This window comes from Bos grunniens, chromosome 25 (assembly GCF_055505025.1).
Source record: "Bos grunniens cultivar Pamir isolate PY7600 chromosome 25, Bosgru_T2T1.0, whole genome shotgun sequence".
In the NCBI taxonomy this organism is placed as follows: domain Eukaryota; kingdom Metazoa; phylum Chordata; class Mammalia; order Artiodactyla; family Bovidae; genus Bos; species Bos grunniens.
Window position 1 is genome coordinate 21,681,925 of NC_141189.1, and position 13,222 is coordinate 21,695,146.

The 13,222-nt window shown below is 43.3% G+C and overlaps 1 protein-coding gene across 2 annotated transcripts in view; it reads left to right on the forward strand.

The window, feature by feature from the left end:
- COG7 (component of oligomeric golgi complex 7) overlaps positions 1-13,222 on the forward strand; it is a 90,180-nt gene that overhangs the window by 36,054 nt on the left and 40,904 nt on the right. For both annotated transcript variants that reach the window (XM_086375308.1, XM_086375309.1), the window contains 3 exons: positions 33-231; positions 8,409-8,536; positions 10,046-10,200. In XM_086375308.1, coding sequence (XP_086231434.1) covers positions 33-231; positions 8,409-8,536; positions 10,046-10,200 — 482 coding nt within the window. The remainder of the gene's footprint in view (positions 1-32; positions 232-8,408; positions 8,537-10,045; positions 10,201-13,222) is intronic.

Sequence of the window (13,222 nt, forward strand, 5' to 3'; positions counted from 1 at the left end):
GTGATAACACAGACGCCTCTCTCCCCCTGCAGGTCTTCAAGAACCCCCACGACGTCGTAACTGTTCTGCTGATTCAGACCCTGGGGGCCCTGGTGCCCTCTCTGCCCGTGTGCCTCAGTTCCGGCGTGGAGCGGGCAGGACCTGAGCTGGAGCTCGTCAAGCTGCTGGAGTTCTACGATGCCACCGCCCACTTCGCCAAGGGGTTGGAGATGGCCCTGCTCCCCCACGCATGTAAACATGCTTCCTTCCAGCTCTCTGACTTGCCTTCACTCACTTTTTTTGGGTGGGTTGGGAGGCCTGGGTTTGTTTGCCTTTTCCAGTGACTGGAGCAGTGTTTTACTTCTCAACAGAGAGGGAAACCTTTTCCATGAAAACATTGCCATTATGGAAATAATTGTTGCTTAATATATTTGCCTAGCTCCAGGGCTGCCTAGGCGCTTCACACGCCCTGGGGAAGTGACAGGCACTTCTGCAGGGGCTTAGAGTGTAAGCGGCAGGTGGACATTAGTGGCAGCGAGTGGGCAGCAAGTTAGGCCGGGAGGGTGGTGTCCTCTTCCTTTTAAGTCATCACAGAACCTGGGGCAAGTCAACCTAAAAAAGTAAGTTCGAGAGAAGAAGTGGATTAGAGGAGGCTTTTGCAAGGGCAGCAGCCTATTTTTAAGGGCAAGGGTGCAGTATTAGGACCAAGGGCGGCTATAACGTACCTGGGCTTTCCCCAGATGCCGTGTGAGAGCACAGCGCTTTTTATTCCCATTTGGGCAAACAGTGCGTGGTGTGTTGCATTTCCCCAGCTGTTTCCCATCTATATTAAAAGCATCATAAAGCTTTAAGTCACACAGACCTCGTAAGGAATGCTGCTGTCAAATCAGGAAGTCGCCTCAGGAAGGCCTGCTTCTGCCATTGGGCTGCTGCGTGTCACTAACTTGGTTTATTTACTAGTTATTCTCTTTAATTACCTGCATGTGTAATACCTCGTACATTCCAGGGAGTGTGTTTGTTGTTCGAGTTCCTGATGACTCATCGGGGGTTTTTGGCACCCTTGCTGGTCAGGCCTCGGCTGTGGGAGAGGCACGGTGAATGTGGGCAGCTTCCAGGGATCTGGACATCCTTGTCCTAGTGGTTGGAGAGTGTTTAGGCCGACTGTCCTGCAGGGGCAGAGTGGAATGAAGGCAGGGCCAGAAGCAGGTTGCTTTCCTCCCACTGGTGATGTATATTGCTGAAGAAGAGAGAACCACCCTCTAAAGAACTGGATACAGAAAGTACTTTGTTAGTCAGCCATGGAAGTTTAGATTTTTCATGATTCCTATTGAGATTAAAAAAAAAAAGTATATGTATTTTTAAATTTAAAAGTACTTCGGAAACAGACATAAAAATAAAAGAGAATAAAAATGATGCATAATCTCTTCACTCAGAGAGGCATGGGAACACTTCCTCTCAGTAGTTCATATATAGATATACATGTTCATAAATGTATATGAAATAAAGGACTTCGCAGGTAACTCAGTGGTAAAGAATCCACCTGCCAATGCTCTAGACGTGGATTCAGTCTCTGGGTTGGGAAGATCCCCTGGAGGAGGAAATTGGCAACCCAGTATTCTTGCCTGGGAAATCCCATGGACAGAGGAGCCTGGTGGGCTATAGTCCATGGGGTCGCAGAAGAGTTGGACATGACTTTGACTAAATAACAACAACATATGAAGTAGATGCATATATAAATACATACATATGCATGTTTCTTGAAAAATACTAGTTTATATGATCTTATACTCTTTCTTTTTTGCTCACATTAATATAATGAGCATTTTTAAGTCATTAAGTATCTTCCTAAGACATGGTTTTTAATGACCATTTGATAATGATGGCTTACTTTAATTTTTTAATCCACTGTTTAGAAATAAAACTATTAAAAACAATCTTGCACATTAATTTTGGAGCCCACCTCTGATTATTCCTTGGAAGAAGTTTGAAAATTACAGTTGCTAATAAATGAAAAATTTTAAGATTTTGTCACATTTTGTTCTGTAGAAAGTTTCTGCCTCTTTACGGATTCATTTGTAGTAAATAAGGCTGCTCATTCCCCCATGCCCTAATCAGCACTAGGCTCTATTGTTTTTCCCCTTGCCAGTTTCTTAGACAGTTAACAATATATTGTTTCAATTTTCATTTCTTTGATTACTAGCCAGTTTGAAAATTATATTATAAAAAGTTATATTTTTTGTCTTGAATTGCTTATTCTTTTGCCTCTTTTTCTGTTTGAGAGTTTAATCTATTTCTGGTTAATTTATAAGGGCAATTTATTTAAAACAATGTTTTATCAAATATGTTATAAAATCAAAGCACTGTTATAAAAATTCATGATACAGTTATATCTATAACATAAGATGAAACTCTCCTATAATCCCACTAGCTGGAAATAACCACTGTTAAAAATTTGGTGTGTATTCCCAAAATATCTTACATAGGATGGATTTTTTCTCATTATCAGCTATGTTGCAGATACGTTTTCTAACTTTCTAGTTTACCTTTAAGACTTTTCTATTTTAATGTATATAGTATAACTCAAAAATATCTAAAAGGTTATACAGTAGAAAGTAAAAAAAATAATTAGTTGACTTTATAGTTAACAAGCAATATGTTTGGAGTAGGAAATGACAACCCACTCCAGTATTCTTGGCTGGAGAATTCTGTGGACAGATGAGCCTGGTGGTACAGTCCATGGGGTCATAAAGAGTTGGACACCACTGAACATGTACACACACGTATTGGGTTTAGAAAAACCCAGAAAATACAAGGAAGGATAAAGAGCAAACTCAATCAGCTGTCCAGAAACAATATTTTGCATTATATACACACGCATATTTTGTATATGAGTGTGTCTGTATACTTAAATGCTTTTTATTTTTTATTAGTTTTTATCGGAGTATAATTGCTTTACAATGTTGTTACCTTTTTTTTTTTTTTTAAAAGAACTACTGTCTTTTTAAAATCTTTATTTATTTATTTATTTTTGATGGAGCTGGGTCTTTGTTACTGTGTGCAGACTTTCTCTAGTTGCAGCAAGTGGGAGCCACTCTTCCTTGCGGTGGGTGTGTGGGCTTCTTGTGGCAGCTTCTCTTGTTGCAGAGCACAGGCTCTAGGGTGTGGGGGCTTCGGTAGTTGAAGTGTGTGGGCTCAGTAATTGTGGCACTTGGGCTTAGTTGCCGCGCAGCATATGGGATCTTCCTGGACCAGGAATTGAACCTGTGTCCCCTGCACTGGCAGGTGGATTCCTAACCACTGGACCACCAAGGAAGTCCTTGTTAAATGTTTTTAATACAATATTTTATTATCACTCTCACCTTCCCAGTTTTATATGGATTCAGTACTGTCATCCAGCACACAAGTTTTCCTAGTTCCACAGCAGTCTTTATAGCTGTTTCCCTACCTCTTATTAAAGTCCGCTCAGTGTACATGGATTATTTTCGGTTGTCCTTTCTCTTTAATCTCTTTTAAACTAAAACAGTCATCTCATCTTTGGTCTTTCATGACACTGATGTCTTTGAAGAATACAGGGTAGTTTTCTTGTAGAATGTCCTATAGCCTGGAATTATCTAACTGTTTCCTTGTGTTTAGATTTAGATGAAACCTTTTTAATAAGAATACTACACTGTTGATGATGTATACTTCCTATGGCATCACATCAGGAGACACATAATGTCCAATTATTGGTGGTGGGTTGGATTAATCACTTGGTAGTTATACCTGCCAGGTCACTCCATTGTAAAGTTACCTTTTCCTCTTTGTAATTAATAATTATCTATGGGGTGATATTTTGAGCCCATAGGAATATTCAGTTCCTTAAGAAACTGAATTTACCTAATGACTTTAGTCATTTACCTAATGACTTTAGCATCCATTGGTAATTCCTGCCTGAATAAACTTTTACATTGCTGATTATAAAATGGTGATATTCTAGTTCTCTCATTTCTTTTACATACATTTGTAGGCATTCTTTTGTGAGGAGATTTTTCTTCCTTTGTCTCTCTTTAATGTCACTGTAAACTTACAGATTTTTTTACTCATTGTATTATGATACATTATTTTCATTATTCAGTTTGATGCTTGAATTATTTCAGATTTGGTCGGTGGTTGCCCCTTCAGGCTGGCTCCTGCATCATTTTGACATGTTCCTATCAGCCTTAGAGTGTTTTATTGCTTTATGGCACACACAGATCCAGGAACATTTTGTACTGCCTCAGACCTGGAATCAGCCATTTTCTCAAGGAGCTTGGTTTCTTCTAGTGGGAAATGGTATTTAGGAACCAAGATCTGGCACCATGGGTGTTTATTGTTGCTGGGCTATTATTACTTCCTAGGCCCTTTATGAACAGAGCTAGGAAATACATTTATTTTATTTATTTTTTAATTGAAGGATAAATGCTTTACAGGATTGTGTTGATTTCTGCCAAGCATCAACATGAGTCAGCCATAGGTGTGTGACTCAGGGAACTCAAACCCTGGCTCAGTAACAACCTAGAGGGGTGGGATGAGGAAGGAGGTTCAAGAGGGAGGGGACATTTGTGTACCTATTTATTTATTTTTGGTTGTGCTGAGTCTGTTGCTACATGGGCTTTTCTCTAGTTGCAGTGAGCAGGGGCTCCTCTCTAGCTGTGGTGCGCAGGCTTCTCACTGCAGTGGCTTTTCTTGTTGCAGAGCACAGGCTCTAGAGCACTCAGCCTTCAGTAGGTGTGGCACGAGGGCTCAGTAGTTACGGCTTTGGCCTCTGGAGCACAGACTCAGTAGTTGTAGTACACAGCTTATTGCTCTGCGGCATGTGGGATCCTTCCGATCAGGGATTGAACCCATGTCTCCTGTATTGGCAGGCAGATTCTTTACAACTGAGCCACCAGGGAAACCCCATATTTTTAAAAATTACCAGTTTATACTGATACTTCCAAATCAAATCCAACACCAGTAGATTTTTACCTCTTGCCATTCTCTACTGCATCTGTTCTCTCCTACAGAGAGAATCATGGTTTCCATCAGCAGTGTGTGTGTGTGTGCGCGTGCATGTGCATATGTGTGTTTCTGTGTTTTTTGTATACACATACAATTATTTTTCATGACCCTCTTATGGATAGGTCAAAAGGTATTTAATTTACTTCAGTTCAGTTAAGTTGCTCAGTCGTGTCCAACTCTTTGTGACCTCATGAATCACAGCACGCCAGGCCTCCCTGTCCATCACCAGCTCCCGGAGTTCACTCAGACTCACGTCCATCGAGTCAGTGATGCCATCCAGCCATCTCATCCTCTGTCATCCCCTTCTCCTCCTGCCCTCAATCCCTCCCAGCATCAGACTCTTTTCCAGTGAGTCAACTCTTCACATGAGGTGGCCAGAGTACTGGAGTTTCAGCTTTAGCATCATTTCTTCCAAAGAAATCCCACGGCTGATCTTCAGAATGGACTTGTTGGATCTCCTTGCAGTCCAAGGGACTCTCAAGAGTCTTCTCCAACACCACAGTTCAAAAGCATCAATTCTTCGGCACTCAGCCTTCTTCACAGTCCAACTCTCACATCCATACATGACCACTGGAAAAACCATAGCTTTGACTAGACGGACCTTTGTTGGCAAAGTAATGTCTCTGCTTTTCAATATGCTATCTAGGTTGGTCATAACTTTTCTTCCAAGGAGTAAGTGTCTTTTAATTTCATGGCTGCAATCACCATCTGCAGTGATTTTGGAGCCCCCAAAAATAAAGTCTGACACTGTTTCTACTGTTTCCCCATCTATTTCCCATGGAGTGATGGGACAAGATGCCGTGATCTTAGTTTTCTGGATGTTGAGCTTTAAGCCAACTTTTTCACTCTCCTCTTTCACCTTCATCAAGAGGCTTTTTAGTTCATTCTTCACTTTCTGCCATAAGGGTGGTGTCATCTGCATATCTGAGGTTATTGATATTTCTCCCAGCAATCTTGATTCCAGCTTGTGCTTCTTCCAGCCCTGCATTTCTCATGATGTACTCTGCATATAAGTTAAATAAGCAGGGTGACAGTATACATCCTTGGCATACTCCTTTTCCTATTTGGAACCAGTCTGTTGTTCCATGTCCAGTTCTAACTGTTGCTTCCTGACCTGCATACAGATTTCTCAAGAGGCAGGTCAGGTGGTCTGGTATTCCCATCTCTTTCAGAATTTTCCAAGTTTGTTGTGATCCACACAGTCAAAGGCTTTGACATAGTCAATAAAGCAGAAATAGATGTTTTTCTGGAACTCTCTTGCTTTTTCGATGATCCAGTGGATGTTGGCAATTTGGTCTCTTGTTCCTCTGCCTTTTCTAAAACCAGCTTGAACATCTGGAAGTTCACGGTTCACATATTGTTGAAGCCTGGCTTGGAGAATTTTAAGCGTTACTTTACTAGCATGTGAGATGAGTGCAATTGTGTGGTAGTTTGAGCATTCTTTGGCATTGCCTTTCTTTGGGATTGGAATGAAAACTGACCTTTTCCAGTCCTGTGGCCACTGCTGAGTTTTCCAAATTTGCTGGCATATTGAGTGCAGCACTTTCACAGCAGCATCTTTCAGGATTTGAAATAGCTCAACTGGAATTCCATCACCTCCACTAGCTTTGTTCGTAGTGATGCTTTCTAAGGCCCACTTGACTTCACATTCCAGAATGTCTGGCTCTAGGTGAGTGATCACACCATCGTGATTATCTGGGTCGTGAAGATCTTTTTTGTACAGTTCTTCTGTGTATTCTTGCCACCTCTTCTTAATATGTTCTGCTTTTGTTAGGTCCATACCATTTCTGTCCTTTATCAAGCCCATCTTTGCATGAAATGTTCCCTTGGTTAATTTACTTATTCAACTATAAATGGGCTAGTTATAGAGTGCTATATGCTGAGGATGCCATGCTAAGCAAAACCAGACACAGTCCCTTCTCTCATACAATATATATTGCAGTGGGAAATAGCCAAATAATCTTACTAATGAGTGTATAATTACAAAGTGAGGTGAATACTTTGAATAGCAAAATGGTTGTAGGAGAAAAGTTGAATGGTCCTAAGCAGATAAAGATGATCAAGACCCTCAGACATGAACTGAGTGAGTCCTCAAGGAAGAATAGGAGTTAACCAGATGAAGAGGGTTAGGGAAGAACAAGGTCTTTCCAAACAGAAATAGTAGCTGGTGGCCAGAGGGGAGCTTTTGAGAAACCGAGAGAAGGCTGGAGGCTAGGGGAGTTGTGAAAGAGGCCAAGGCTGTAGAAGTAATAACAAAAGTCAGTTCAGTTCAGTCGCCCAGTCGTGTCCGACTCTTTGCAGCCCCATGGACTGCAGCGTGTCAGGCTGCGTACAACAAAAGTAGCTGGCATTATTGAGAGCTTACACGTGTTAGACACATACTATTTTACCTAATCTCCAGTTAAGCCTATAAAATTGATGCCATTATTAACCTCATTTTACAGTTGAGGAAACAGACATTGAAAAGTTAAGTCATTTGCACCCAGTCCCCTAACAGGAAGCGAGAGAACTTCAGTTAGAAGAGCCTTCATCCTTAACTACCCCCTCTTTCACCTCCTGAGGTCAAGTGATGGTAGAACTTGGCAGGCTATGGAAAAGATTTTGGATCCCAGCTGAAGAGAGAATTCTTAGCAGTTGAATTACTGTGTCACAGAATATGCATGTTAAAATCTTCATGTAGTTGAATATAGGAATTTTGGTGCATATCCCGTTTCTGTAAAATCCTAGGAATGCTCCAAATGAAAATGTTCTTTGTGCAGAGCCTTTTCTCTGTAGCAGTTCTTGAACTTGACCCTGGGGAGGGTTATCATTTGAAGAGGTTCTCAATTATGATGGGTTATAGGATTAAGGGGATCCATATCTTTATTATTATTTTTAAATTTTTTATTTATTTATTTTTGGCTGCACTGGGTCTTTGTTGCTGCCCAAGGGCTTTCTCTAGTTGTGGCAAGCCTGGGGTGGGGGGCTACTCTCTAGTTGCCGTAGGTGGGCTTCTCACTATGGTGGCTTCTCTTCATGCAGAGCATGGACTCTAGAGCACAGGCTCAGTAGTTGTGGCCCACAGGCTTAGTTGCTCCGAGGCACATGGGATCTTCCCGGACCAGCAATCAAACCCGTGACCCCTGCATTGGCAGGCCGATTCTTAACCACTGGACCACCAGGGAAGCTCCCTGAATCAGTGTCTTTAATAGCGCTTTAGGCAAATAGTACACAAAGCTCAGATTTATTAAAATATTTACTGACGTGATTGTTGCAGGTTCCATGAATGGTAAAAGCAGATGAACAGAAAGTAGTCACCCCAAAGATGAAATAGGAAAAGTTCCAGTAGAGTTCCTTCCACCTATCGTTTTTCACCAGTTAATTTCCAGTTCTTTGTTCATTATTGCTTTTAATTTCTGATTTCCTTGAAGATGAGCAAAACCTGGTGAAAGTCATGGAACTGGTGGATGCTGTGTATGGTCCGTACAAGCCCTACCAGCTGAAGTATGGAGACATGGAAGAGAAGTACCTTCTCATCCAGTTCAGCGAGGTGCCTCTGGTAAGGTCACAGCACTGCCGGGGCCAACTGGGCATCACTGTATCTGCCAGGCTAGGGTCGGGGTGGCTGGGATGCTTCAGAGAAGGTGGGAGCCAGCATACAGAATGCAAAGAGTGGGAACAGGTGTGTAAAACATGGGCTTTCAGCGCTTCCTGGGCTCTTGTAATCCAAATTAAAACGAGACCACAGGTTTGCTACCTGGTTTTTATTTAAAATCCCCAGTAAGGACCTCGCACCCCTCAGAGGCTTAAATCTTCTCAAGATTAAGTTGGTTTTCTCCCTGAGTCAGTCATGATTATGCAGTCTTTTGTTCAAGGCAGATATGCAAACAGACACTGGAGCAGAGCACTCAAGGACAGTGCTCTCAGGCCAGGTTCACCAGGTGGACACACCAGAGGGGAATTTCCATTGCTAATAATTAAGGCTGTCTAGTGGGAGGTGGGAGAAGGCAATGGCACCCCACTCCAGTACTCTTGCCTGGAAAATCCCATGGACGGAGGAGCCTGGTGGGCTGCAGTCCACGGGGTCACTAAGAGTCGGACACGACTGAGCGACTTCACTTTCAATTTTCACTTGCATGCATTGGAGAAGGAAATGGCAACCCACTCCAGTGTTCTTGCCTGGAGAATCCCAGGGACTCGGGAGCCTGGTGGGCTGCCGTCTATGGGGTCGTGCAGAGTCGGACACGACTGAAGTGACTTAGCAGCAGCAGTGGGAGGTGAGTTGACATTGAAGAATAGATCTTACAGTAGTTCAAGTCGGCTGCCTCCTGCCATTTTTTTTCTGTTTTCTAAGGATGTCCCTAGAAAGTCTGTTCCACTCAGTTATGTTTTTGCCCCTGAAAGAAGCATGTTTTTTTTTCACCACATTCTTTTGGAGTGTGTGATACAGAGAATGCAGACCCTCACTTGAGAGCCAGAGGGAGAGCTGTTGCTGCTACTGCTAAGTCGCTTCAGTCGTGTCCGACTCTGTGCGACCCCGTAGACGGCAGCACACCAGGCTCCCCCGTCGCTGGGATTCTCCAGGCAAGAACACTGGAGTGGGTTGCCATTTCCTTGTCCAATGCATGCAAGTGAAAAGTGAAAGTGAAGTCGCTCAGTCATGTCCAACTCTTAGTGACCCCGTGGACTGCAGCCCACCAGGCTTCTCTGTCCATGGGATTTTCCAGGCAAGAGTCCTGGAGTGGGGTGCCATTGCCTTCTCCCCAGAGGGAGAGATACCATCTTAATCACAGAAAAAGAGGAAAGAGATAAAAATAATAAGGATGACTATAAGGATTTAATCATGCTTTTTGGCCAGGAGTTTATTTCTGTGATCTCACTGGCCACTTAGACTGTTCTTCACTCAGTCAGGCTCTTAAAGAGCTCTCATAGTTTGGGACTACATTTCTGATGTTCGTCGTAAGTGGTTTGACCATGAATGAGGAGATCTGGAGCTCCTCCCATCTGAATGTTGTCTATTCATTTGTTCTTCAGTCTGAGGCAGCTTTTTATTGTCTCTGCTGACCAGGAACACGGGGAAGTCATTGACTGTGTGCAGGAGCTGAGCCACTCTGTGAACAAGCTCTTTGGCCTGTCTTCTGCAGCCGTTGACAGATGCATCAGATTCACCAGCGGCCTGGGGACCTGTGGCCTGCTGACAGCCCTGAAGTCTCTCTTCGCCAAGTAAGGCTGGGGAAGTGGGATCAGGGCCAGTGGCAGGGAGATATGGCCTGCTGGTGGCCCTGAAGTCCCTCTTTGCCAAGTAAGGCTGGGAGAGTGGAGTCAGGGCCAGCCTCGTGGGAGAGTGGTGTCTCCCAGTTAAAAATGCGGATGTCCGTATTCCTGCCATGAATCCTGGAGAGGCACCTGTACCTAAGCCTAAGGGGACGTCCTTAATGATGCTAAGAACATCACAGCACATTCATTATGGTGGAGCATTTAAAGCAACCAGAATGTCCACCCATTTGGAAACGGCCAAATAAGATATGGTATATTGATACTAAGGGAGTTCCTTATGAGGCAGTTAAAGTGTTAATTCTATCTACACATAACAGCAGGGATAGATGTCAAAACATACTGTTGAAGTGAATAAAAAGTTGCAGGATACAATGTAGAGTACATTTTCTGTAGCAGGGTTCAGCAAAGCTTTTCTGCCAAGGACCAGAGGATAAGTATGGTAGGCCTTGAGGGCTTTGCAGTCAATAGACTTTCATAGAGAATGCTTCCCCAGAAGTACAAAAGCAGCCAGAGACAACACATACCTGAGTGGATGTGGCCTTGTTCCAGTAAAACTTTGTTTACAAGAAACCAGGAGTGCCAGTTCCTATTCTGGATCCTTTTTGAAACTGTAAGTGCATTATATATTCCTGTAGAATACAGGTCACCAAACTCTAGCTCATGAGCCAGGTCTGTTTTTGTAAAAGTTTTTGTAAAAGCGTTATTGGAATTCCACCAAGCCCGTTCACTTATCTGTAGCCTCTAAATCCTCCCAATGAAGTTAGAGTTGAGTAGTTAGAACAGAGACCTTGTGACTTGCAAAGCTTAATACCTGGACTTAACAGACAAAGTTCGCTAAGCCCTGATGTGAAAGGTTAGGCAAAACTCAAAACACTGATTATATTTGAGGAGAGGGAGGACTAAGTTAGTAGTCATTGGAGACTTAGCTTTGTTATTTTCTGATTCTTAAAAAGGAGAATAAATTAACACATTTCTTGTGGAATTAAAAATATAAAATAAAAAAATATATAAACATCGTGCTCAGTAGAAGAAGCCAATCAGACAGGACCTCACGTTATATGATTCCATCTATACAAAATGTCCAGAACAGGCAAATCTGTAGAGACAGACAATAGGTTAGTGGCTGCCTAGGCAGGGGATGCGGGTTCCATCCTGGGTCAGGAAGATCCCCTGGAGGAGGAAATGGCAAACCACTCCAGTATTCTTGCCTGGGAAATTGCGTAGACAAAGGAACCTGGCAGGCTGCAGTCCATGGGGTCGCAGAAGAGTCAGACGTGACTGAGCAACTACACCAAAGGGCTGGGGAGGGGGGGCATTTGGAGGAGATGCAGGATGACTGCCAAAAGGTAAGAGGGTTTCTTTTAAGGCTGATGAAGCTTGTTTTAAAGTTGATTGTGGTGATGGTTGCACAACTCTGTGACTGCATAAATGACTTGTGTGATTTGTGAATTGCAAAGGCAATAAAGCCATTAGAAGAAAGAAAGAGGGAAGACCAAAATTAAATTTACTTAGAGAAAAGAAGAGGTAAGAAATTTCAGTATAAGGCTGGATTCTCTGACCTGTGCGATTGAGGTGGAAGGGCCCTTGGGAGGTTAGATGCTTCAGTCTTTAGCTGACGGACAGATACATTCTCAGGCTCTGCAAGAGATCGTATTCTGGAATAAAGTTGCCTTGAGTCTCAAGAAATTCCTCGTACTGAACTGAATGCTCTTTTGCTGCCGTAAGTTTAGGGAGCCCTTGTCATTCCAGAAATACTGAACATGCCCCTGTGAGCTCTGAGGGCCCCGTGCTGTTGGTTACTGCCGTGGGCGGTCTGCACCTCCGAGGGCGGCTCACAGGAAGATACTGAGGGACAGGGGCCCTGCTCGCAGAGGGAGGGGGAGCGCGTGAGCCCAGACGGGACCTCCCGAGAGAGAAACATCAGCAACAGGTTTAATCAAATAAAAGTCACCTCTTTCTCTGCCACCAACCAGGATTTTGTGGATGAAATAATTCTTTTTGAGATCTAAAAATTTTATTATAACAAAAGTAAAATGCTTTCAAAAATATATATATATTTAAATACAAAAAGGTGTAAAAAAGGAAAAGTCTTCCTTCTTTCCTGCCCATATCCTTCTCCTCAGAAGTCACAACTTTTAGTCTTTTATTTAAATATATCTAGCTGCACTGGGCCTCAGTTTCGGCACGCGGGATCTTGGTTCACTGACCAGGGATTGAACCCAGGCCCCCTGCATTGGGCTCAAGGAATCTTAGCCTTCTCACTCTTCTCTCCAGACTTTAAAGAAAATTTGTTTGTTTATCACCTTTAACTGTTATGTCTTGACTCTCAGCTCTGAAAGGCGAGGAACTGGGCCTCCTTGAGCCTGGTCCTCTCATATCCTCTCCCCTCCCAGTTCTCGTTGGTGATGTTTTCATTTTTGGTTCTTCTATTGGTTACTTCAGTTCCTTCATTTTAAAAAGTAATGCAAATGCATATTAAAAATTCAAACTGGACCAAAGGATGTATGATAAAGCCAGATCACCTTCTCGAGAAGGGGAGGATTTGAAGCTACCAAAACAGCTGATATTTGTTTATGAAATTAGTCAGGGAAATAAGGGTGATACTGACTTGCCCAGGGTTCAAGTGGGACCTTGTTCAGTAGTGGGGGGGAGCATGGGATGGTGTTCAGGAAGGAGGGGTAGGGAGGATGAAGGATGCAGGCAGGGCAGGAGGGTAGCCTAACCTGGACTCGGCCAAGACTGTAGAATCCATAGTTAAAGGTGGGCTGGTACAGAGTCAGGGGCGTTCTGGCTGTGAGGGAGCCTGGGCCCAGGAGGTGGAGCCCCCTGAGCTGAGATCCTGGCTCAGGCACTTAACTAGCTGGGACCTTGAGTGGGTTCATGCACCTTTCTGAGTCTTGTTATCTTTTAGTTGGGGAAACTGATGGTGATAATATCGCCTTTCTGTGTGGTTGTGAATATTGAGTGA